The sequence below is a fragment of the Eptesicus fuscus genome, chromosome 4, assembly GCF_027574615.1.
Source record: "Eptesicus fuscus isolate TK198812 chromosome 4, DD_ASM_mEF_20220401, whole genome shotgun sequence".
Classification (NCBI taxonomy): domain Eukaryota; kingdom Metazoa; phylum Chordata; class Mammalia; order Chiroptera; family Vespertilionidae; genus Eptesicus; species Eptesicus fuscus.
Window position 1 is genome coordinate 62,697,230 of NC_072476.1, and position 27,652 is coordinate 62,724,881.

Genomic DNA, 27,652 nt, shown 5'->3' on the forward strand with positions numbered 1-27,652 from the left:
TTTCATCAATAATTTTATGTTGAAATTATAATATTTTAAATATACTAAGTTAAAGAAAATATAATATTAAAACTAACTTACCTTTTCTTTTCCCTTTTTATGTGACTATAAGAAAACTCAAAATTACATATCTGGCTCACATTATATTTCTGTGGGGCAGAGCTGCCTCAGGGGAAGCTGGCCCGCCTTGAGTTCAGAATGGGCCAGGCTGGGTAATAGGGTGATCCTACAAGCCTTGCAAGCAATTGACTCAGGACATTAGTGTGTCAAAAACTCCTCCTCTTATCCCGGAAACCTCTCCTCCTCCATCTTGGTGAAAGGCAAACTCCTGCTTCCCAGAGCTCTATCGTTTGTTGCTGGATTACTTCAACAGTCTCCTAACAGGTCTATAACTGTTCTTGCCCACTTACAATCTAGATTCGATTCTATGATGAGGGTGTCCTTCGAAAGGCCTGCCTGCAAGGTTGGCCCTTGGCTGGTGTCTGGGAACTTGAACTTCAGGAGGGTTCCCACCATTCCCAGTACTGACAATGAGTTCCATTTGCTTGACCTGTTTGAATACACAGTGTGGTTTATGTTGAACACCTGTTTCTTCTTCTGGGCATCTGGAAGTTTATATGCCAGGGAGAGGGTGCCTACATGATCAGTCCCCAATTAAAATCCTGAGCAGTGAGTCTCTAATGAGCTTTGCTGGTTGACAACACTTCTCATGTGTTGTCATAACTCGATGCAGGGGGAATGCACTCCCCGTGATTCCACTGGAAGAGAACACTGGGAAACTGGTACCTAGTTTTCTATGGACTTTATCCTATGAGCCTTTTCCCTTAGTTGATTTTGTGTCAAATCAAATAAGTCATCAAAATAATGACACGCTAAGTCCTATGCGTTCTCCTTGCACGTCACTGAACCTGTGAGTGCTGGTGGGGATTCCTGGCACACCTGGGCCTCATCTGACCTAGCACACAGATCAGCCACAGTGAGTTTCCTGCTGCTCTTAATAGGCAAGGCCTTGCGTCAGGGCCACTCCACTTGCTGATGGTTTCTCCCTGCCCTGATTGTTTTACCCCCAGATATGTGTGCTACTCACTTCCTCCTCTCCTCCAGGCCTTTGTCCTCATGCATAGTTCCCTTTCCTCAGGAGAAAGCATCTCCATGTGTACAATGCACACAGAGTTACAAACTTCTCCCTCTCTCTCTTTCTCTCTCCTCCTCCTTCTCCCCCTCCTCCCCTCCCCACCACAGAAATAACAAAGGCATAACAGGACAGTAAAATATTTATAAGTATTCTGTGGGGCAGAGCTGTCTTCTGGAAACATGGGTAACAGCAAACTCAAACTCCTGGGCCAAGGCCAACTGGTAATATTTCAAATTCAATCTTATAAAAGGAATCAGTACAAAAAGTAAAGTTTAGACGGTCCAGTGTGTAAAACTAAATTGCAAGGCAGCATTAGAATTGAGCTTAGAATGCACAGTAGTGGGTGAAGCAGGCAAAGGGAAAGAAGAGAGGCTTAAAATACTCAAGTACGACTCACTGAGTGCTGATATCAACTATATATAAATGCAGTGAATACATCATTCTGAATTCTAAGTGTGGGATCTTTGGGATCATTACCTGAGCAAATCCAACAACTCCATAGGCATCATCATTAGATAGAATCGTGATTTTTACATAACCATTAATACCAATCTCTGCTCCTCCTTTAGGATTTTTAAGCTGAACTCTGAAAGATTCTTCCTCCTCTGGAACTGTATCATCGAGAATATTTACTGCGATTATAGCTTCTCTGACACCAGGTTCAAATATCAGTTCACCTGAACTGACATAGAAGAATGCATACAGTCAGCTACAACAAATTAAAGACATATACATAGAACATTGCTCATAAAACTCTTATAACATTGATATTCAAAGTTTGCAAAAATCACATTTCATAAGTAAAATTTTAATCTGAAGTGTTCATATACTACTAACTAACTTGGTAGAATAAATATTAGAAATCTGGATAAAAACCAAATCTCTGGTTTATAAAAAGCTCTTATATTTCATACATTTTCAGTCATTAGATAAAGACTTAGAAATTAGGTGTCATATAAAATTATGGTGAGTCTAAAGACAGCATAAAATGTTGAACCTACCTAGGAATAAAGTCAGAGAGGCTCGAGACGTAGGCCAGCTCATACATGTGTGAGTGGGTGGCTCCCACTAGAGCAATTAAATTCTTGCTTGAATTAAGGGACTTGACTGTGACTGAAGCTGCATCGTGAGCAGAAGGCGCTTCCAGAATAAAAGAGAACCGACCCAGCTCTGGATTCCAGCCGTAAAGAGCAGACACAGTGTGGCCAATAAGAAGTATGTGCACTGCAGGAAGGAAGGGAAAGGCAACTAGAGCCAAATATAAACAGTCACCTCACATGCTCTCTACATACATGCCATAGCAAAATCTCTCCAACTCTCAAAGTGCCATTTTGATTTCTGAAGTAATACACAATTCAGTCTCTAAAATAACTGAACATAAATAATAATTGTTAAATGCTATGGAAAGATCGAGCAAGCCTGACAATGTACCCACAACAGACTTTCAAAGTGATCTTGAATAGTAAAAGCCAAATGGATTCATCTCAATATTTATTTATTGAATAGCATGCTAGGATATTTTTGAAAGTAAAAAATACCCATAATCTTACCACTAAATGTTTTGTTTTTCTATTCTCCTTCCAGTCATGATTCATATGAATTCATAATTGGCACAGTTATAAATAGTCTAAATATAAAAAATTATTAATTAAAAAGTGTAATACCATGTTTATAGTATCCTATCTAATAAAGAGGGAATATGCTAATTGATCCTCATGCTGTCGCAAAGATGGCAGCACCCACAGCCAATAAAGAGGGAATATGCTAATTGACTGCCCCGCCTTCAAAGATGGCAGTGCCCACAGCCAATAAGGAGGGAATATGCTAATTGACTGACACACCCTCAAAGATGGGGGACTGGGCGCTGCCATCTTGTGGCTGTGGGCACTTTTACTGAATGTATCCAGTTTTACAAAGCTTTATGAAAAATATATGGTCATCATATATTTTGGCAACTGCTGGTCTATACCAGGGGTATAGTTTTAAAAAAAACCATGAGTCTCTTCCAAAATTTTTACCCATAGGATAAAATGGAAAATCCCATACCCATTCTTAAATCCCATATTCTTAAATATTGAGAACTACTGATTATTTTTTTCTATGGGAAAAAATTTTACTATTGCAGTTTAGTAAATGTTGCATAAAAGGTAAAGATTTAAAAAGTGGTTAATAAGTTTGTATTTTCAATTTTGGAAGAGACACATGGTTTCTGGTTCTATGTGCTATTTTAATACCTAGTCTTATTTGATATTTGTATGTTCCAGTGTATTTCAATGAGTACTGGAATTTATGTATGTTTCTTGGTGGTTTTTTTATTTCAAAATAAGATATGTGCAGTGTGCATAGGAATTTGTTCATAGTTTTTTTAAAACTATAGTCAGGCCCTCCAATGGTCTGAGGGACAGTGAACTGGCCCCCTGTTTAAAAAGTTTGAGGACCCCTGGTATAGACCAGCAGTTGCCAAAATATATGATGACCATATATTTTTCATAAAGCTTTGTAAAACTGGATACATTCAGTAAAAGGCAAACTCCTCAGATGGATCTCAACACCTCCCAAGTTTAACTGATTCTACAGTCTCAAGCAAAATCATAAACTAAAGTGTTTTGATCATCACTGATGATGAATCCAACCCTGGGAGATACACTCCTATTCACGTCCTTGCAATCTGATTAGTATTACAAGGCAGCAAATAGGTAATCAGAGATTTAGAGTAGGAAGTGTAGGTTTAAATCTGAATATAAGTATGCAGAGAGTGTTTTCTCAGAAAATAGGCATTTGTACTGTTCAGGATCATGAAATTGGGTCAGGAATGTATGAGGGAAAGAAAAAAAATCTCTACTTGAGGAAGAGGATTTTTTTTACCCTTTTTTTGTTTCAATTACAGTTTACTTTGTATTGGCTTCCAAGTGTACAGCATAGTGGTTAGACAATCATATACTCTATAAAGGGTTCCCCCTGATGTTTCCAGTACATATTTTTACCTGGCACCATACATAGTTATCACAATATTATTAACTATAGTCCCTATGCTGTACTTCGCATCCCATAACTAATTTGTAACTACCAATTTGTAGTTATTCATCCCTTCAACTCTTCCACCCAGTCCCCCAATTCTCCTCCCCTCTGGCAACCACCAGCATGCTCTCTGTGTCTATGAGTCTGTTTGGGAAGAGGATTTTAACTAGTACTGATTACAGAATTATCTTCCACTTAGCAAAACTATAAAAAAATTAAAAGCATCCCACATGTAGGCAAATGGATGAGATTACTTAAGGAGTGAGTGTAAAGAGAAGTTCTAGGACTAAGCGCTAAAGCAAGCATTCCTAACCATTTAGAGGCCTGGGAATATAAGAAGAAACCAGTAAAGATGGAGCAGCCAGGAAGGGCTTCATGAGAAGCAGTGTCCTCAGGAGAGAGCCAAGTTCCAGAGCAAAGAGAAGAGAATATCCTGAGAAAAGTTTGAGATACAGTGTATCTGTTTCACAGGGCACTGTGGAAGGATTTGGGGGGTTGGGGAAATGAGATGTGAGCATCTGGACTAGAACTTTGGGCTCAGATGGTCTAGAGCAGCGGTTGCCAACTGGTGGTCCGCGGACCACTGGTGGTCCTTGAGGCCTGAAAGGCTGGTGACCACTGGTCTAGAGCATGAACAGAACACATGGGAATGAGAATCTCATTCCCAGGGGCCTGCGCTTCTTATGGTAACTGAACAGGGATGGAGAGTAATGAGCTTAATCCAAATGATTTTCAAACGTACTATTTTTTGATGAAGCTGAGAGTATTGGAGGACTAAAGAGAAGAGGGGTGAGGGTCTTTCCAGCAACACACAGAGCTTAGAGGATGAATGATATAATAAAGTGAAGGACGGCAACAGGACCTGGGACATAACATTCAGTAAGGGTTAGCTAGAGATGTCCATATTTCCTGAATCTTTTGTCCACATAGTCTCCTTCACCTCCCCTTTAAAAAGTGGAATTCAGCAAGGCTTGGTTTGAGGATCCCTCCTCTCACACTACATAGTCTCTTTCTACATTTTCCTTCTCTGCGTGTAGAACATCCAATATCTGCAGTCTAGGACTCTCTTCTAAGCTCTGACCAGCAATACTTATTCAATATCTGCACACGAATGACTCAAAGGCATCTCAATTGATTCCAATGAAACTCATTATCTCTGTCCCTACGTGCCTGGACTTCCTCCCAGTGATCACCATAATGGTTAAGGGACTACCACCTATGTAAAAATTAGACTCATTCTTGACATCCTCCCTATCACATACCCCCATATCTGATCTATCATCAACTCCTGTGGATTTTACTTGTGAAACATTTTCTGAGTGAATCTACTTGTCTAATTTCTACCATGCAACATCTTTAGTCTGAAACATGCCATGAGCCTCCAGACTATCTTCAAGACATCTCTTACCAGCCTCTGAGCTTTTCTCCCCATGGTGTGTATTCTCGTTCTGTTTCTCTCTCCCTGCACCCCTCTTTCTCTATCTCCTCATCACCCTCTCATAAAAGACACCCACATACTTTTAGGATAAAGATAATGATCCTTTAAATCCCTCTCTGGTCTGATTACATCTTCAGTTACATCCTATACCACTCTCTCCTCACTGCCATTTGACCTCTCCCAGGTCCTTTAAAAGCTCATGCTCACTGCTACCATCTGACCTCTGCACATGTTGTTCCCTCAACCTAGAGCCCACCCTATGCTCAACTCAGCCTCATTAACACCTACTTACGTAAGAAAGTTCTCGGGGCATCCCTTAGACCAGGTCAAGGCCTCTCCATTTTGTGCTATGGGAGTTCTTTATTCTTTCATAGCAGTTATCTGTATGCAGCCAGAAACGTATTTGTGTGATTTTACATATGTCTCTCTTCCCTATTACCTGTTAAACTTCTTCAGGGCAGAGGTGATATCTGATTCTGCTTACCAGTGTTTTCTCAGGGTCTACCACTGTGCTTGGCACATAATTGGCACTAAAAATATCTATTAAATAATAAAGGAGAGAAGAGAGAAATGGGAGATACATTTATATGTTCTTGCAGCCTTTGTTATATTCATTCTTCTTATTCAATTTAAAGAATTCAGTCACCACCCAATAATCTCTGTCAGGTCATTAACCAGAATAAATATGTAATCCTCATAGTCATGGCTCCAATCTAATGCTTTTAATAAAATATTTGACACATTCAAAATAATAAAATCCTTGAATATTATTTAATGCATAATTTCAGCTTTCAATGGATCTATAATAAGCCATTCTAAATAATTACCTATAATCTTTTCATACTTCTACAACCTCAAGTCACAGAAACAAAAGAATAAAGAAACCTCACAATGGGTCTTTTAAGAAGCCTCTGGCAAATTTTTTCACAAATTCTTTTAGAAATGTGCCTATTCTATTTTTTAAAAGTCTTTAAAGAGAATTCTATAACTTCAATTAATAGCCCATTCAGGCAGCATTCCTCATCCTTAAAAAACATTCATTAGGCAACTATTTTGAATTATAATAAGTGACTCAAGTAGATGAAGTTAGTCCACTTGAAAACTTGAAGTATAAGAGAAGCAAAAATGATAAAGGTATAAAATTAAGGAACAAGTAGTCAAAAACTACACAAATCCATGATGAAAGATCCATAATTTATTCAGTGAATCTATTGTTGAGTGAATGATGAGTACATCGCTCAAGTTGTTTATCACAGCAACATCACAGAGTGAAGGCCTGTCAGCGGCTGACAATGTAAAGGAAGTTATTCAAGGAGAAGATGAGCAGAACAGAGGTAGACACCAACAGCAGAATGAACCTGGCATGGGAGCCAGAAAACAAAGGAATGTCCCAGAAGGGAGGTGCTGGGGTCTGAGAGAACCTGGGGACACAGAGCTGAGAAGTGGGGTGTAGGACACATGAAAACAAAGTGAAATGAACAATCTACAAAAAGGTAGCAAAGGGTAAAGGCAGTCAAATATATGGTGATGGAACGAGATTTGACTCTGGGTAGTCAGCACACAATGCAATATACAAATGATGTATTATAGAATTGTAACTTGAAACCTACATAATTTTATTAACCAATGTCACCCCAATAGATTTAATTTAAAAAATGGAATATTAAAAAAACCCTCTGATTCCTGGTGAACAGTAAAGGTGACTGAAGTTGACAGTACCTAAAGGTTGCATGTCTGATAGAGAAAGCAAGTCAGGCACCTAAAAGAAAAACTGCAAGAATAAACTCCTGTGTTTGTGCTAAATCCTCTACTCTTTTCAATAGCATTTACTTTGTAGATTTTAACTTTTGTGACTTCAACTACCTCCATGCATTGATGTCCCCGATGTCTAAACCCCTACTTGATTTCCTCCTGATTTCAGTTCCATCTCACTTAACCACCCACAGAGGCTTCTACATCACCTCTGGCCTGGGCAGTTACAAACTACTGCCTCCAGCATATTCTGTGCACCAAAGGTAAGTGGAGTTGTGAAACATGCCTTTGATCATCACTGGTCTTTAAAATGCCTACAAGGATTTCTCTGCCTCAGTGATGCTCAGAATACTGTCTGGGGATCCTTAAGAGTCTTGAGACCCTTAAAGAGACCGTGAAGTCAAAACTACAGGTGTCCCAAAAACTGTATACACATTTTAACAGCTGATATCCCAATTTTGAAGATGAAATGTATTTTAATAAACACTGCCTTTATAATTATTCCAAGTGTGTGTTTATATTTTGGGAGACACCTTATATTTTCATAATAATACTAAGATGTTGTCTGTCTACTTCACTGTCATTCTTTCGTGAGTGAATGGTGGGATTTTCCAGAGGATATATGATTGATATTATTACAATAGGCTAAATACCGATGCAGACACAAAAATCCAGATATCGTCTATTAAACCAGATATGAAAGTTTCAAAAACAAAAAAGAAATACCATTCTTTTTATAAAAATTTTGTTTTGGAAAATACAGTGTTTTGTTTTGTTTTTAAATAAAGCATGTTATTTATGTTCACATGTAATGAGTTTATTGCTGTCATTCTTAAATGAACTAATAAATAAATGTCTTTGAAATTTCTCCATTTGATTTCGAATACAATAAATATCAGTAGATATACACGCAAACAAAAACTCTTTGAGGGCCTCAATTTTTTAAGAGGGTGAAAAGTTCCTAAGACCAAAATGACTGGGAACCACTGGACCATCTGAAACAGTTCAAACCCAGGCTGACATTCCAAGCCCACCTGTTTAGACTCAAGTGTGTTTCCAACCTTACCACCACCCCATTCTGAATCAAATCCTTTGTCCCTACCACACTAGTCTGCCCATTGTGCTCTTAACGCCACAGACAATCCTGCCTTTCACTTTTGCTCAGATCTTTTCCCCTCCACACAATATTTCCTACCAATCCACCCAGGCAGAGCTCAAGCTCCGGTCTGAGACCCCTTAACCCCTCCAATCCTACCACTCACAGAGCAAATGGGATTGGGGCTCTACCTTGAATTATTATCTTACTATTTTTCTTGCTTCTCCAACCAGACATTAAACCTTTGAAGGTGAGAAATTCTTCATAACTTCAAACAATGGCTTACAGGTAATATCTAATTAGTGTATGTGTACTGTTTAATTCATATAGAATTTCCTTATCTCAGTTTAAAAGTGGGACTTGGACTCTTCCAGACTTGCCTGCTGAGCCACTCAGGTTTGGCTTCCAAGCTCCTCTGGGCACCTTGACAAGAGACACGCTGACTCAGAGTGTGCCCCCTGCACTGTTCACCTGCTGTGGGAGGCAGCCCCACAGGTTCACCATGTCAATGACCTTGGCTTCTTCAACTTATTGTCACTGGCCCACCCAAGTGACTCCTTACCAGCCCTGACATAATCCTACAGCCTCCAGACAGATTGACCCCTTGGGTTCTCATGAACAGATTCTGTTTCAGAAACTACTGAGATTACAGTAAAAACACTGCTTATATTTCTGATGTGTAGAGTACAGTACAGAGAACCAAGAAAAGATTTCGGACCAAGAAAGTTGGGAAAGTGAACGAGAACGGCAAAGTTCTCACAACCATTTTCTAACTTTTTTAAAAATTCTTCAATACACATCCTTGCAAGTCCCTTATAAATACTTTCATAGTTAAAAAATATAAATGTAACCTCACTCTTCATTTTTCTCTAGACAAAAGTAATGTATTACACTTCCTTATTCTTTACTTATATTTCCCCCTTATTTTAGTCATTCTTATTCTTCTCAAACACAACCCCTATTTTAAGAGTATCAGTATCAGTCTTTTGAAAATTCTAGGATTTCTGGAAATATTATTGTCAAGATCTTGATTTTACATCCTTAGTAAAATACCCCGTGTCTGGCAATGTAACACTACCTCTAATTCAGTGAGATTAAAATCATTCTGGCTTTTCACACTGCCTTCAGGATTAGCTAGCAGTTGAAAATCCCTTACCTATTCCTGAAGCTGGTGTGAAGGAGTGGATCCTATTAGCAGCAAAATCCAGGGATTGAAAATATCTAAAAGAAGACTGTCCTGGCTCCCAGATGAAAATATCAATTGAACTTTGATCTCCTACAATAATAAATAAAAGTCAAATCTAAAGGCAAAAGTTTCAAATCTGAAGGAAAAAAATATGACAATTACACAGGAAAACTATAATAAAAACATTAAATCTGATTAAAAAAACAAATTTTATAGGAGAGTTCTCAGAATTCACTTAGTTAAACAGAAATACAACTTATTAGGAAACATTTCAAGTCTTTTTGCATTTGTCACATGAAGTATATACATAGTTAGCCACTAATCATGACCCAATATTTAAAAAAAAATAGCAACAAATGTTTTATTTTTTAGGAGTGTTGGAATTTTATTTATGAAAGTTCCACTAAGCAGAAGAAAGCATAATCATATTCAATAAATAATTTTAAAGTTTTATCAAAAGTTGCTAAGCACTATTTATTACTACTATAAATTATCCATGGCACCCCAAGTACAGTCATGTAAAAAGTTATCTGCTTATGCTATAAGTATAATATCTTCATAGTATTTCATAGATCTTTCCACTTTACCCATCCATTCCCCAATTTTATTTTAATATCTTGAAAGTAGTGATTCAGAACCCCTAAAGATTATGGGCATAACAATTTTTTCCCCCAAATCTATTTGTAGCTGACAGCCAATATTTATCCATCAAGAAACATTATATGACTTAGCTAAAAAATTATTATGAGAGCATTTTCATATGAACATACTATATGAATACTAATTTTGATAACTCTGTATGCATTACAAATATTATATCTTCTTACCTAGAGAGACAGTTTTGGCAAAAATTAAGTAAATATCATCTCCTGAAATCAAGGCCTCAACGTGTGTTGTCCCACTGATGGGCACTTCTTGAAAGTTAACAAACTCATTGCCAGACCATCTCAGCAAAACGGAATTGAGCCTGGCATGAGCCTGGGAAATGGCTAAGAACACAGAGCCTCCTCTGGTGAACAAGGCCATGGCCAGCACACCTCGGACAGGGAGTGTCTGATGCAGCACGAAGCTTCCTCCATTCCACCGGAAGACCTGCAGGGAGTGTTCAAATACAGAATCCTTCGTGATGAGGAATTGAGTACTTGTGATAATTTAACCAGTGTCATATGTTTATTCTCCTAGACCCTTTAATTTAGTTGAGAGGATATTTTCATACATGAGAAAGTAGCAAAACTGAAGCTCTCTCCCCTTTTTTCTGTATGTGTGTAAGAGTGAGAGAGAAAAGAGAGAGAGAAGACACACAGGTAGAATGAATTTTAAAGCAAAGTTACTTAAAAATAAATCAGTTTCAAATAGACATCTGGGCAGGAGTCAGTGATAGCAAGAGAAGAGGAATGCCAAAAAGAGAAGAGAATTCGGTAGAGAGAATAAAAAATTTAGAACTAGATTAGAAACTTTCTGATGCTGTAACATCATCCATTGCCCTCTCTCGAGCAAGAGAAACACCTGAACGTTTTAGTACTAACGGTGGCAATGCATACAAGGTTTCAGGGTGAGTGTTCATATGTTTAAAATTAAAAGACAATCCCAAATATACAACCTGGTCAATTTCAGAAAGAATGCTATTTATTCAGTCAACAATTGGGAAGCTTATATGAGCCAAGCATTATTCTAGGAGTTATGAATAGAGTAATATCTCCCTTTATGGATATTAAGTATTAGTCAAAGGCAAACAAACACACCAATAATTAAATAAATGCATGATTATGAAATAGATACAAGTGCTAAAGATAGCAATTGAAATGATGTGATAGAGAACTATGGGTGTATTAGGAAAATAAAGGTAGAGAGAATGACAAAATTTCCAAGGCAGGAAAAGTTTGTCATTATCTGAATTAAAACGGGTCTAACTGGAAGGAAGCTTATAGTTCTAGGGAACTAAAGACCAGTTAGAAAAAATATATAAAATAATAAAATAAAATATTACCCAGCCACTTGACTGGGAATGGGTCTGAGGAGGTCAGAGAAGAAGTTTGGAAACCAGCTAGAGGCTACTCTAATAGTGTGGGAGAGAAGTGATGGGGACCTGGATTAAGGAGAGAGAAGCAGCAATGGAAAAAAAATGTCTGTATTCAATTATTGGAAAATATAAACAAAAACACCTAATAATAAATTAGATGTCATTAAAGAGGAGTAATCAAGGACACATCCCAGAGCAACTGCACTTATGAGGTTGCTATTTCCTGAGATGATAGCAAGCACTGAACAAGTTTTGCAGAGAAAATCCAAAGTTCAGTGGGGATATGCTAAATCTTCCATACCTAAAATATATTTAAGTGGAGATGCTAATAGGAAGTTAGATATGTAAGTCTGGAATACAGAGGGATGGCTACCAAGCCTAACCAATGGACACAGACACCAGGGGGGATAAGGGCATGAGCCGGGGGTGGGGGCAATGGGGGGATAAGGACACATATGTAATACCTTAATCAATAAAGAATAAATAAATAAAAATAATAATTTTTAAAAAAGAAGTGATTGTGGAGCCCTAGCAATTACAGCTGACATTTTTGGAATATTATCCAGCATCAAAAAGGGAGGACAGATGGCTCTAGTGGTCAAGTGTATCTCTCAGTATATTGACAGGCCCACATCAGGGGAGAAAGGTGGTGTGTACTGGACACAGGAGAGAGAAGCCAGCAGGTGTCGGTGCTGGCTGACCTCGGCAGTAAAGGCAAATTCTGGGCCAAAGTTTCCTTGTTCAAGTCCCAATCCCTGGAACATGTAAATATAGCACCTCCCACGGCAGAGGAGGCTTTGCAGATGTGATTAAGGGATCTGGAGATGGGAGATCATCCTGACTGTCGAGCTGGTCTCAAGGTCATCACAAAGGTCCCAACAAGGAAAAGAGGGAAAGCAGGACGGTCAGAGAAGGAGATGGGGCAACAGAAGCCGAGGCGGGGATGCTGCGGTTGCTGGTTTTGAAGATGAAGGAGGGCCGAGAGTTAGGGGATGGGGCAGCCTCTGGAAGCTGGAAAAGGCAGAGACATTCTCCTGGGGGAACTGCCAACACCTTGATGTTAGCCCAGAGAGACCTGTTTGAGACATCTCACCTCCTGAACTGTCAGAGAATCCATTTGTGTTTTAAGCTGCTAAGTTTGTGGTCATTTGTTACATCAGCAATGGGAAACGGATACATTTGTCTTTAACCAGATTACTGCCTGAAGTTTTTATGAGAAAATAGAGGATATTTTTCATATCCCTTAGAAATAGAAAATATTATTTTGGGAAGGCAAAACAAAGCCCGATTAACGAAAACTATATAGGACGTAGGTTTCTCCCAACTAAGTGGAATCCTTGTCCTATTTTTGCAGCCTGGGAGTATGAAGGGGAGCCCTACCCTGTCCACGCACCAGCCAGAGCAGCACCCCACGTGGACGGATGGATCACCCCTCCTTTCACCCATTATGTCATGCTTGAGTAATTAGTAAATTTAGTTCGTAGTAATTATATCATTTCTCTACTCATCCCCTTTAACATGGTGTAAACATTTATGCAGATGGAGAATATTGTCAATAATCAAGTATTTATATAACATATGCTAACCAACATTAGTTGGTTAGAGGGTCATTCCCATACCCCAAGGTTGTGGGTTTGATACCTGGTCAGGGTGCATACAAGAAGCAACCAACAAATGCATAAAGAAGTGAAACAACAAATCGATGATCCATCTCTATCTCCCCCATTCCTCTCTCTCTAAAACCAATAAATAAAAATGTTTAAAAAAAAAAGAAAAAAAATTGGAAGATTTTTTAAAAATTAACTGTAACTAATCAGTATGTATATTCTACTTTACTACTTTCCTCCAATCAAATTATGGTGTTATTTTATATTAAACCTACAGACTACATCTTTGATGAGCTTTAATTATAGCATTAAAAAATTCATTTTAAAAGAATCAAACCTGTGTTAATGCAGAATCATTTCTTTGACTTGAAACAATTAAATAATCTTGACTGTCTGAAGTAAAATATCTTACTTGAGAACTTTCTGAAATAATTATTGTTTGTACCTGCAAAGAAGACAGAACAGTAGGAATAAAAATTTAAAGTAGAATACAACTAAAAAAGGATCTGAATAGAGTAATAGTATGAGTCAGTATTTGAAGTTCAAAACTTGGAAAATCCTCTGATATCTAGATATGCCTAACTAGGTACCCTTTCAAGAAAAACAAAAAACATCCCCAGATTAAGACACCTTGCTCAAATGAGTATCAACTTGCCAAAAGCCCTTTCCACATGACCATAGACCATGCATTAACTTCCATTTAGATCAAGTTTACAAATCTAATTTTTCTTTTAAATAAAGCAATCTACGAAAAAGTAAAGTTTTTTTGTTGTTTGTTTCTTTTACCAGGAATAATTTGAGTCCAGATGTGAATGTATACACACTGTTAACAGAAGGCTTTTCTTCATTTCTTTCTTCATGAGTAATCACAAAATAGGGAGAAAGTCCAATATGAAAGGCCTCACAAGTTTTAGGATTCTCTATATTTAAATCCTAGGATATAAGGGATAAAAATAACTGTAATTCACGAGGTAGCCAACATTTACATGCACATCTTATTTTGTATACTATAAAATAAACGATGCTTACCTCAAGTGGAATAAAAACCCCTTGCCATCGGTAAATAGTAGAAGACACCTTTCTTAACATTACACCATATACTGAATCTTCCAAAGTAAAGAAACACCAGCCAGAAGCCGAGGCATCGAAAAAACTTTGAAATATGGAAAACACAATATGCATTCCCCCTGAAAAACATATATCATAATTTACAAGTGCATAATCCCTTCCAAACTTTATCAATTCTGAGTTTATTATTCAAACAGTGCAGCCCATTCTTTATATGGCACTGAGGATGTCTTCAAAGCACAAATGTGATCATACCACCTTATGCTTATATATGCATAGTAATCCTTCCCATTGCTTAAAGCACTCAAAGGCTTTCCATTAATCCTAGAATTAAGACAAATGCCCATAACATGTTCTTCAACCTCTTGAATGATCTAGTGTTGTCTAACTCTTCAAACTCAACACTCCCCTTATTTATAACCCAATGGCCACTCTAAAGTTTTTCATTTACATTCTTTTTTTTAATGACTCTAGTTGTCTGCCTCATTGGTTTCTAACTTTTTCCTCCATGTTCCTCCAATCCAGGTCTTGGCATAATCAATCTCTACTTAGCATTTTGTCTTAGTTCAAACTTTGATACTCCTGAGAAGCATTCATTTATGTTCTCACAACACTAACAACTTCCCCTCTAAAACATTTATTACAGTTTAAACTACACACTGATTTTTACTTGTTTTATTTCTGTCACCCCTTTAAATTCTAAGCTCTGTGAGTTTAGACCTATGCCTGACACATAATAGGCCTTCAATAAGTATCTGTGGGTGCAATAAAAGAATTACATATCTTTTCTCCATTTTCAACAGATCCGTAATATACAATTCATGAGGGAATATGTAAATTTTATACATGCAATCTTTCTTCGTTATAGAATTTTGTTCTCATAAGAAATGAAACATACTCATGCCAAAGGCTGTTTCGGATATCGTCTCCCACTCCACACTCACAGCTAAATCAATGCCATTAGTACGTGACACATTTAAATATACAGTCCTGTTGGCTTCTTCAATCTTTATAGAGGTGGCTCTAAAGAAAACAAATGATTATGGAAAGCAGAAAAAGCACATTAAAATATATATCACAATGCTATAATATATTTAATACATTTTTAAATTTACACAAGCCATGGTAAGCTCCATCCACAAATTTTATAAAGCAGGAAGACTAAACTCTACAGCTCAAAAATATTCATTTATGAAGATTTTTTAAAAGCACAAATGTAATACTCTGATACTAGGATCATAACAAAATACTGATAGTAACTTCATGCTGCATATTCTAAAAAATAAAAAAAAAAACTTGTTATTTCTCACATAAAACAAAAACATGTGACAGAGAAAAAATAAGTCAGGAATTCACTGACCTAGTGTATCAGTGAAACAAGATCTATTGAAATATTTCTAAAATATAAAAAAAAATCTTCAGCCTCCAGAGGTAATTTTACACTATAATCATGGTAATATGTCTTTGAAGAGTAATTCATTTAGTCCAGGCATCCTCAAACTACGGCCCGCGGGCCACATGCGGGTGTTTTTGCCATTTTGTTTTTTTACTTCAAAATAAGATATGTGCAGTGTGCATAGGAATTTGTTCATAGTTTTTTTTAAAAACTATAGTCCGGCCCTCCAATGGTCTGAGGGACAGTGAACTGGCCCCCTGTTTAAATATAATTTCTATTATTTCTCACTTTTTATTATTATTGGAAAAATAAACAGTGCAAGCCATTACCTGAAAGTGTAAACTTTGGGAAAATAAGAATTCTAATAACATCATTATGGAGGACATGATTAAGTTTCTGACAGTCCCTGTTATGAGAGGGCATATGCTAGAGCGCATTTTAAAAAGCCATCTGCTAGAGAGCATTTTAAAAATCCTTTTTAAGATAGTCAGAGCTCAATTTCCTTCTGCATTTTCTTTATGTCAAAAAAATATATCCTGCCCAGCTGGTGTGGCTCAGTGGTTGAGCATTGACCCATGAACCAGGAAGTCACAGTTTGATTCCTGGTCAGGGCATATGCCCAGGTTTCAGACTTGGTCCCCAGTAGGGGGCTTGCAGGAGGCAGCCAATCAATGATTCTCTCTCATCATTGATGTTTCTATCTCTCTCTCCCTCTCCCTTCCTTTCTCTCTAAAACCAATAAAAACATATTTTAAAAATATTTCCTACTTAGCTTCAGAAGTGGCAATTTCCTTTTGAATAAACTATACCTATTTGCAACTGCAGAGATACTGAATAGCCCCAGAGGGGCCTGGTTTTGCAAAACTGTTATCAGGGTTCGAACACGTGCCCCTAGTCTAGCACCTCCAGTCGGATTAAACAAGGTACAAACAAAATGCTCATCCATTTCTGGTTCCGTGTCTAATATGGCAGATATGTGCAGAGCCTGAAAACAAAATCAAAAGATAAAGTCACTAAAATATAGTATTTCTACAACAGACAGAGAAATCTGTTAAACATTTTTGACAATAAAATAATATGTTTTGGAAGCATCACCTTTTCTTAAATTCTAATATTGATCCCCATAATATGATAGTTACAACTCTTCCCATTTACTAACTTCAAGATTTTCAACACTGTAATGTATGGCACAGAAGTGTCTAAAAATAAATACTTATGGCACTTAAAAATAACATTAAGATTAAAATTAAATTTATATATTCATTTTTGCTAACTCTTTATCCTGCTCTAGCTATACAACTGTATTAGTCTCATTCTAGTCTAGGATTCGCTATTAAAACTTTATAACCATTGTAGGCCCTAATTTAAAAAACACACACAAATGTTCATCAACAGGAGAATACATAAACAAATAGTGGTCTATTTTATTAAATGTTTCTCAGCAAAAAAATAATAAAAAATAAAAACACACAACTACTGATGTGTGCAACCATATAGATCTCAAAAATTACACTGCACAAAAGAAGCGAGACACAAAAGATTACATACTCTATGATTCTACTTATATGAAGTTCAAGAACCAGTAAAATGAGTCTTTAAAAAAATATTAATTTGATCTCGAAAAGGAAGGGAGAGGAAGAGGGATAAAAACACCAATGATGAGAGAGAATCATTGATTGGCTGGCTCCTGCACAACCTACACTGGGAATAGAGCCCACAACCCGGGCATATGCCCTGATCTGGAATCGAACCATGACCTCCTGGTTCATAGGTCAACGCTCAACCACTGAGCCACGCTGCCAGGCTAGAATGAGTCTTTAATGATAGAATCTGAAAAGTAGTTTCCTCTAGGGAGAGCAAGAAACTTTTCAGTGATGATAATGTTCAATATCTTAATTTGAGTGGTGGTTACATGGGTGCATACATATTTTTAAAGTCATTGAGATATACACTTAAGATTTGTATATTTTATCTTTTATATGTCAAAATCAAAAACATGTTGGAGGGAAAAAATCATCATTTGTGTGAAAGAAAAATTTATTCCAATTTCTCTAACATTTAATTTGCCTAATGAACAGTAAGGTAGGTCTTCAAACATACTGTAAAAAATGGTTTTTTAAGAAAACACCACAACCTGGCCTGGTGTGGCGCAGTGGTTGGCACCGACCTATTAACCAAGAAGTCCCCAGTTTGTTTCCAGGTCAGGGCACATGCCTGGGATGCAGGCTTGATCCCCAGTAGGGGGTATGCAGGAGGTAGCCAGTCAATGATATTCTCTCATCATTGATGTTTCTATCTTGCTCTCCATCTCCCTTCCTCTGAAATCAATAAAAATATTTAAAAACCCCACACAAGATAATTAAAAATATTTTTCAATTTAATTTAAAACATTTTTTAAAAAGCATGTGGATGTAAAGCAATGGCAAATTCATAATATACTTCAAATTTGAATTCTTTAATATCTATATGAAGATAAGTGTCCTTGAAAAAAAAATTTTAAAGGTTCTAAATTTCAAAGAATGTAAAAAATTAAACATGCCAATGAATATTCACTAAAAATGTACTCAGTTTACATAAACTGATCATAAATAAAACATTTTAATTATTGGATGGACTGCTTTTAGATGAACTAGGATAAATATATTACTTTAGAATTATACTTTATTATATTGTGAGCTTAAAATATGTTAAGATAGTGGAATTGGCTAATTTAAACTCTTTTAAAAATAAAGTTTAAAAACAAAATTATTAATATATAGGAAAAAAGGTTTCTGGAGATAAACTTCTGCTAGTTTAGATCACATCTGTAAGTAATCCAAATCCAGTATTTTTTCTCCAATGAGCTATTCCCATTCACATAGGACACCTGTTTCTGAAACAAGCAGTCTGAAGTAAGCAGTTGTATTTTACTTAATGAAAACATGACAGGAAGGAGTGCTTGTGCTGAGGCTTCATGACTGCAAAGAATGGTTTAGAGGGTTTTTTTAGCTTATTGTTTATAGACATATAAATTGAAGTGTTCCATTTGAATATACTTGAATTTTAAAATAGCAATACACATATTTTCTTTTTTATTTGCACATTCCACTGCCTAACTCACAGAGCAAATTTTTCCAGCTGCGCTCTCTATAAACTATATAGCACGTGGCACTTTCACACAGTCATCTAACCATGTCTTTTCCTAACATCTATGCTGGAAATACTTTTTTCTTTCTAGGACCTAGGGTGCTCTTCTTAGGAAATATTATTTTGTAAATTTAAAAGATGATTATTCCCTGTCCGTGAAGGCTCATACTGTACCTTGAATCGAACACCTTCTTCTAAAACAATATAGCCTTTGGAAGGAGTCAGATCTTTAGACTCCACTGAAGAATCCACTTCAGTCACAATGAACTGAACTGTCACAGTTCCAAACAGTCCTTGTGCAGGTTCCCGAACAATGTATAATACTGCAACACTCTCTTGTACATAGAGAGCTGCTGGTTCTCTCAGAAAAAAGTGCTCGCTGTTGTTAAATGATAGAACTCCAGGGCCATCATCATTAGCAAGGACAGTAATTACGGCTGTCAAAATAAAAATGTTGAAGTAATAAATGAAAATAGAATGGCTTGTAAGTGCTGGGAAGTGTATTGATGCTTCATTGTAAAGTAGGCTAATTCTTCTCTGGATCACCTTAAAACAAGGGGGAAATTTCCCCGCATCCCTATGTTAAGAAATCCCTTTGTCAAGAAGCAAAGGAATTTTTAAAAGCATTTATTAAAATTTATATTCACATATGACATAAAAATACTCAGTAAGCTCGTAAAAAAAGACAGTTTCCTCAACCTGATAAAGTGATACCTCTGAGAACACAATAGCAAAAAAAAAAAAATAACCAAAAAAACAAAACAACAAAGTTAATGTTGAACAATTAGAAGCATTGCCACTAAAAACAGAAATAAGACAAGGATGCCTGTCCTCACTATCCTGGAGTGATCAACCAGGCTACAGGTGTCAAAGTAATGGAAAAACAGAGTCAGAACTACCCCTGTTGTAGAGCCCTTTCCATCCTGAAGTTCAGTGTGTCCATGAGGTTTCCTCATTTTTCTCCTTTTTACCTTCTCTAAGCACTCAGCATGATAGCTAACAAGCAGGTAACCAGGATGATTTTTGCTAACAATATTAAACTGTTCCAACCAAAGTATTATGGCTCCCACTGGCAGTCCTCAGGTGTCAATACATTTCAACTCTATGTGTAAATACTACTGCAATTAGATGACACTAAAACAGCTAGCTTGGCATTCCTTCTACTGCTAAAAAGGAAATCAATGCAAACTCCAAATTCAAAGGAAAGACATTTACAAATTAAATAAAACCTGTAATAACTAGGGAAATTACTCAATATTATCTTTGTTACCAACCTACTGTTTCATCTTACACACACACACACACACACACACACACACGCTAGCAGCATTGTTACATTGACACAGAAATTCCAAAATGCTTAACTTAAAATATTTTGTATTGTGAGCATAAAAAGCCATCAAGACTAATCCCTTTATATCTGGCTCTATATTAGGAAAAGAGCATGAGGGAGAGGGAGCTGTGTATAAGAAATTATCAATTACCTATTGTACTTCCCCCCAGTTCTAGTCCAGGAGAAGGATTTGTTAAAATCAGCTGAAATTTTTCATCTCCTTCTGGAATATCATCATCAAGAATCATGATGTCAACATTTTTATACCGTTCTCCATGAGCAAAATGAAGAATCTGGTCAAGAAAGTAAAAGTAGACAGTATGATATTTAAATATACTCTGCATTTTCACAGAATGGAAATACAATACAATATAGTTGTGAAAGTAAAATAAATGATTTAACAGGGATTTTTTTCTTTTTTGCTTAATTTTTAAAAATTTAAATTGACAATATTAAGTTTGGAAAGTAAAATTTGTGGAATAATAGAAGGAAGTAAACATTCGGTTAAGTAATAAAAGGCATAAAGAGACAAAGTAAAATGTATTTTAAAACACTAAATGTGTTTCAAAGTACATCAAAACAGTGAAATACAACAGTTAAATTTTCAAGAAGCATAAGAAACACTCTGAGGTCCCCTAATAATATAAATTCTGTAACATTATAATACTTCAGTATTAAATATTGCAATAAAATAATGCATTAATAAAATACAGATTAATCTTTAGAATAGTATTGAAAATACAACTTACATGCTATCGTAAACAGTGAAGAGAGCTACTCCACTATGTGGAAGTTCTCTGCCCTAATTTACAATGGGAATATGTCACAGTTTTTTTTTTTTTTAAAGGAATCATAAATCAGCCCTTTCTACATTGTTAAGGTTTCAATTTAAGGAGGAAATTTTTTCTTTTTTTTCCTTTTCTTTAAATTAAATATACTTTTATTGATTTCAGAGAGGAAGGAAAGGGGGGAGAGAGAGAGAGAGAGAGAGAGAGAGAGAGAGAGAGAGAGAGAGAGAGAGAGAGAGAGAGAGAGAATGATGAGAATCATCGATTGGCCACCTCCTGCACGCCCTCTACTGGGGATCGAGCCTGCAACCCAGGCATGTGCCCTTGGCCGGAATCGAACCTGGGACCCTTCAGTCCACAGGCTGATGCTCTATCCACTCAGCCAAACCGGCTAGGGCACAGTTTATTATTTTATATTAATTTGTTTATAGAGGGCCTAAATCATTATCATTCTTAAGGAATTCACCATTGGGGTAAAGCTGTAATCCAGCCCCAGCTGTGCTTCCAAATTCTGGGCGTACACGAACAAGGAGACGTGGCCCAGAGCCCCCTCACTCCTCTGGGCGATCAGTGTTAAACGTCCTTGGGTTTCATTAATTTCAAACCTGTAAGAAAAAGAATACAAGCATTTTCCTCATAACCTTTTACTGTACAAATAGTAAAGAATCTGGACCTCAGAAAAGGACTCCCTTGTGGCCTTGGGCTTACCTGCTATACTGCCATTCGATTTTGCCTCGAGCACCATCGTTGGCATCAATAATAATTTGTGCAGTCAAGCCCTCTGAATCTGAAAAAACATAGAAATGCACTTTAACATAAATATAAATTATTTTAAAAGAACTATTTTATATAGAATTTAAAGGTAGTCTCTTGAAGACTACATTAATTCCTAATTTAGAGGTATTGGCAACATTATTCAGAAGATGTTTAAGAAAATAAAGACATTAATGCTTATAACATCTGAATAAGAAAACTGCTAACAAGAGGCACTGACTTACTGAAATTTAACCAGCTGAGAAGATTTGGGAAGAGTAGAAAGAACAAAGAGAAAGAAATGGGGAGAGAGAGGCAGGGAGTACTGCAGAGAAAAATGTATGAGGAGGAAAGAGAGGAAGACAGAGGTGGATACAAACAGAAGCTGAGACAGGTGGGAAAGATGGGGGAAAGATTAGGAGAAATAAAGAGAGACTAACATTGAAGTAAACTGCTCTTATCCCTTTTTATTTTGTATTCTGTCCACCCAGTCAGTATGTTACCAATATCCATTATTCAGTTTTGAAATACTAATAACAAATCCTGTTACCATTTAGTTTTGTTTTTTAAATATGTTTGTCCTATACCTTTTAAATTCCAGAGGTACTATCTTAATCTGGGGGTAGTGTTGGCAGCTGACTGAGTAGGGGGAGGGTATGGAGAGAAATTCTCTCTGAGTGAAGAGAATACATTGTTGAGCAAATAATATAAAATCAGGATCTGTGCCCATCAGACTAGAGGCTGCAAAGCAGAATCCCAGCTCCACTATTTCCTCGCTGTGTGACTTTGGGCATGTTACTTAACTTCTCTTAGCCTCAGCTCCCTCATCTATAAAATGGGAAAATAACAGGGAATAAAGGTACTAATATTTACAAGCACTTGGAACAGGAGCATTAGAAAGCACTCAATAAAAGTTAAACTATTCAAATTACCTTTAATATGAGTTTTAAAGAAATATGAATTATTTTGTTAGCTCTCTTAGTGTGAATGATAACTATCCCATAATAACTACTTGATGTACACGGCCTAGTCTCTGGAGTCATTTATTTCTTTTGCAAAATAACTGAAATTTATCAAACAGTGGTATGTTGAAAACTGGTGATTTCCTTTTGATATTTTCAAAGTTATCCTGTTGAGCTCAGAAGTGAATGAGAAACTCCTATTACCCAGGCCGCTGCTCTTGGCCATGCTTCTCCTTCTTTAACTCAGACTAATTTCCCATCTGCCCAGGGCAACTTCTAACTAAAAAAAAAAGGAAGGCAGGCTACCTCTGTGCTATACACTACCACCCCCTACTGGGCTGTCACAGCTACAAGTTTCAGACAAATTTCCCAATATTAAATGTCCAAACCACAAACAGGTGTCTGTCTTTTAAAAATAAATAATCTATATAAATTTGTACTGAGGTTCAAGTTTTACCTTTCAGTCTGTAATGAATTAAATGAGTTTTTTCTAAGCATGAAAAGAAAGAGATAAAAGGTCAAAAGAAATAAGAACACAACAAATACAAAAACACTCTGATTAACCTAAGATATAATAAAATCATTTGATAGTTTAGAGATCTAATGAAAACAGCAAAATAAATTTTAAAAGAAAAATGCCTTCCTAAGAACTAATTTAATTTTGAAGATTACAAATTCGGTTATAAAATGGTTGTAAGATGTAAAAAAACATCACACAATAATTCTTAAATGTGTTTACAATGTCCAATAGTCAAACTGCAATAGTCTCTAAATTAAAATAAATCTAAAAACATAATTATTTTCCACATAGCTGATATTAACAAACATCACAATGACTACTTCTGATTAAAAAATTAAGTAACTTTGTTTGCAGTGAGTAAACAGAAACAAACAAAAATCCACCATACCTAGTCTAGGAGGAAATGAAGTTAAAGGAGCCATAAGTTCAACATAAGTTAAGTTCACGAGGAAGTATTCTTCCAGTTCTGGTATGTCATCCTGCAGAAATTACATCCATTAAACTCCCTATAACTATGCTCTCAAAGTAATTACCTCTGACAAGCTGTTTTTCAAATGATCTTATAAATATATATTTTCTTAAATTGTATACAGAAAATATAAAAATGCTAACATAAATTAGAAAAGATCAACATGTCAAAAAGTCATGGCAATTGTATTTTTAATTTGACACCAAAAGCAAAAATAAGTAAGTAGAACTACACCAAACTAAAAAGCTTCTGTACAGCAAAGGAAATTATCAACAAAATGAAAAGGCAATCTGTGGAACAGGAAAAGTATTTACAAATCATACATCTAACATATGTAAAGAACTCACAAGCTCAATACCAAAAATCAAACAATCTGATTAAAAATGTGCAAAGAAACTGAATAGACATTTTCCAAGGAAGGTACACAATGACCAACAGGTACATGAAAAGGTGCTCAACATCACTAATCATCATGAAAATGCAAATGAAAATCACAATGAGATATCACCTAACATCTGTTAGAATGGGTATTATCAAAAAGACAAGAAGTGTTAGCAAGGATGTGGAGAAGGGACCCTTGTGCACTGTTGGTGGGAATATAAACTGGTGCAGCCACTATGCAAAATAATATGAGGTTCCTCAAAAAATTTTAAAAAAGAACAAACATATAATCCAGCAATTTCACACCTGGTATATATCCAAAGGAAATGAAAACAGGATATCAAAGAGATATATGCACCCCCATATTCAATGCAGCATTATTTACAATAAACAAGATATGAAAACAACCTAAGTGTCTGTCAAGGAATAAATGGATGAAGAAGATGCACTACTACTACTATACACACACACACACACACACACACACACACACAGGAATATTATTCAGCCACTAGAAAGATGTAAATCCTGCCATTTACATCAAAAGGGATTGTGCTAAGTGAAATAAACTAGGCAGAAGAAGACAAATAATGTATGTTATCACTTAAATGTGGCATCTTAAAAAGAAAAAAGAAAAGTCAAACTCAGAAACAGAGTAGAAAACTGGTTGCCAAGGGGTTGGGTGGGATATAGAGAGACTGACCATAATCACTGATAGTCAAAGAGACTGACTATCAGTTTGACCATAATCACATTTTTTTAGATCCTTACCCAAGGACATTTTTCCAATTGATTTTCAGAGAGAGTGGAGACAGGGGGCAGTTCGGCTTAGGGGGTGGGAGGAGACAGAGAGAAAAAGAGAGAGAAACATCGATGCAAAAGAGGCACATCAATTGGTTGCCTCCTGAACCAGCCCCAAGCTGGCTGAGGATCGAACCTGCAACCCAGGTACATGCCCTTGACTGGGAATTGAACTCATGACCCTTCAGTGTGCAGGCTGATGCTCTAACCATTGAGAAACACAGGCCAGTAACCATAATCACATGTTAAGCCATCAACCTCTCCAAGGTCTCTCAGTCCCTCTAATTTAACCAGTCCTAAAAATTAAGATGCAACATCGATTTGCTGATCCAATGGAACCTTTAGAGTAACCAAAATGCTCCTTTAGAATCTCTTAGGCCGATGCCATCCTAAAGAGGACTGCCGTAAGGAAATTGTCTTTATCACAAGATGTTTCTATAATAAAATACACAACTGCAGACCAGCCTATCTAGACAACAGCAGAAACCCCTGTTTGGTTTAAAAAAAAAAATCACAAAAAGAGATAAGCTGATTTAAAGGTTCCAGAATATTCCATCAATTTCTACTTTCTATATGGTTATTTGGATTTAATACAGTAAAGCAAAAGAAGAGTTTACCTCGAGTATAGTTATGTTGATGGCTGCTGCTGTTACCCCTTCTTCTAAAATCAGAAAGCCAACTACAGGGACAAAGTCAACATCTGGCTCAGCTAAGTTTCCTTCTGTCTGGTTCTTTAGACTCAGTATTCCAGGAACTGTGGTATATGTGACATTAATGGCTCCTAGTTGAATTGGATGGGAAAAGATTTTATAATTAAACTTTTAATATAGTATCTCACTGGGAACTCTTAGGTTTTTTTAAAAGCACCTCAGTGGTTTGTATTATTAACCCAGCTCCTCACACCTTCCCATATCCCTGACCTTCACTCATGTAATGGCGCAGTGATGTCCCACGGTGGGTGGGCAGGCATACTGCCCTGCCTCTAGGCTCTGAGTTTGGCTGTGTGACCTGTTTTGGCTGACAGTACACAATAAAGGGAAGAGGTGCTAGTTCTGAGCCTAGCCCTCAGGGGGCCTGGCATGCTTTTACTAGCTTCCTTGAACTTCTGCTGGTCCCGGGAGAAGAATGAGAGACATATGGAATAGAACCACCCCAAGCCCAGCCTAACATTATTATTATGCTGAGATGTTCTGTCTATTTGTTACATAGCATTTTTGTGACAATGTAAAATTACTTTAATCTTTCAAACATAAAGAAGTTATAAAGTCCTATCCTAAAATTAATAAATACTGGTATTAATACTTTTCCTGTCCCTTATTTGTTTCAGCCATGGCTTTCACCCACACAAGTAGGATACGGAAAAAGCACCTGTCGGGAAACCCCATTCACTCCAGAGCAACACAAACCTAGAGATCCGAATTCTCTGTTGATGAAAAGCTGAATCGTTATGTCAGCCTCTTGCAGCAAAACAAATCTTGATGAAAGAGCAAAATTTAAAACTCCATGTGGTTCATCACTGGCTTCCACAGTCAGGACAGCCGCATATCCCTGAGGGTCAAGCAGAGCGACTCCAGCCGGTAGGACTCCTAAAATTGTCAGGGAGCACAAAAATGATGACAGTGACTCGGCATTAACTTCTAAGTACGTAAAATGTAACCTCATTCTCTGAAACATATTAAAGTAGACAGAAAGTGTTCCATTTTGCTCGTGTCCTTAATAGAAATCTTCAGGCTGAGTAAGAGGATCTGCATTTTAATCTTCTTTTTCTAGATAGCAAATCATGAATTTTTTCACTTGACATATTACTGTCATTATTTGCTAGATTGATCATCTGAATAACAGAAATTGAGTAGGAACTGAGGAAAGTACCAGATAATTTTCTCAAAATGACTGAATTTTAAATATACAAATACTGGGTCTAAATCCAAATTGGACTTCTAGTATAAAATTAATTACATAAAATTATTATTCCATAAGAAAATAGTTAGCAAAATTTTTAGAGGTTGCTCCTGAGTACATGAAGATAATATATTCCCATTCTGAGCTGATGTTTTATGGATTTAACATTTTTAGGAACAGATGATATATAAAGTAACATTAACTGTTAAGTTTATAGATAACTGTGACTTTTTAAAAGAAATTAATATACCAGCAAAAATTTAAAATTGAATTCTCAATTACCTTGTGTCCTGACATCATACAGAATGACTTGGTAAACTTCTTTCTCCTCAGGAATGTTGTCGTCCAACAAATGCACACATATTATATTACTCAATGACCCCTATGTCAAACAGAAAGAAATTCATGCTCATATTATCCCTAAACACAAAATATCTCCTACTTTTATTGGCCTTAAAAATTGTGCACTCAGGCCTGGCCAGGTCGCTCAGTGGTTGGAGAATCGACTCATACACCAAAGGTTGTGAGTTTGATTCCCAATCAGAGCATATACCCAGGTTGCAGGTTTGATCCCCGGTCAAACAGATAGATATTTCTCTTTCATATCAATGTTTCTCACTCTTTTTCTCCCTTCCTCTCACTCTGGAAATATATTCTCAAGTGAGGATTGTAAAAAATTGTGCATCCAAACACATTTTTATTTAAGCCAAGTGTTCTGTGGCTTAAAAATATAAATTAAATTTAAAAAATCATTCACTCATGGGAAACCAGGCTTAAGGCAGATTGGGACTAATTGAATACTGGGATGAGTAATGTAGATCTTATTCAATGAGCAATGTAGCATGGTTGACAATTTCAGACAAAGCAATGAGTTGGGGAGATTCTATGGCAGTGGTGAACAGGA

At 36.6% G+C, this 27,652-nt stretch overlaps 1 protein-coding gene across 1 annotated transcript in view; it reads right to left on the bottom strand.

Moving 5' to 3' along the window:
* The window catches only part of ADGRV1 (adhesion G protein-coupled receptor V1), a 452,962-nt gene that overhangs the window by 337,075 nt on the left and 88,235 nt on the right, over positions 1–27,652 (bottom strand). Inside the window, exons 37-53 of the mRNA XM_054714338.1 lie at positions 27,031–27,130; positions 26,256–26,435; positions 25,467–25,630; positions 23,587–23,677; positions 21,672–21,750; positions 21,430–21,568; positions 20,327–20,468; positions 19,017–19,279; positions 16,526–16,701; positions 15,219–15,343; positions 14,282–14,439; positions 14,039–14,185; positions 13,590–13,697; positions 10,453–10,717; positions 9,596–9,715; positions 2,137–2,359; positions 1,613–1,817 (exon numbers count right to left, since the gene is read on the bottom strand). Of these exons, the coding sequence (XP_054570313.1) occupies positions 1,613–1,817; positions 2,137–2,359; positions 9,596–9,715; positions 10,453–10,717; positions 13,590–13,697; positions 14,039–14,185; positions 14,282–14,439; positions 15,219–15,343; positions 16,526–16,701; positions 19,017–19,279; positions 20,327–20,468; positions 21,430–21,568; positions 21,672–21,750; positions 23,587–23,677; positions 25,467–25,630; positions 26,256–26,435; positions 27,031–27,130 (2,685 nt within the window). The remainder of the gene's footprint in view (positions 1–1,612; positions 1,818–2,136; positions 2,360–9,595; positions 9,716–10,452; positions 10,718–13,589; positions 13,698–14,038; positions 14,186–14,281; positions 14,440–15,218; positions 15,344–16,525; positions 16,702–19,016; positions 19,280–20,326; positions 20,469–21,429; positions 21,569–21,671; positions 21,751–23,586; positions 23,678–25,466; positions 25,631–26,255; positions 26,436–27,030; positions 27,131–27,652) is intronic.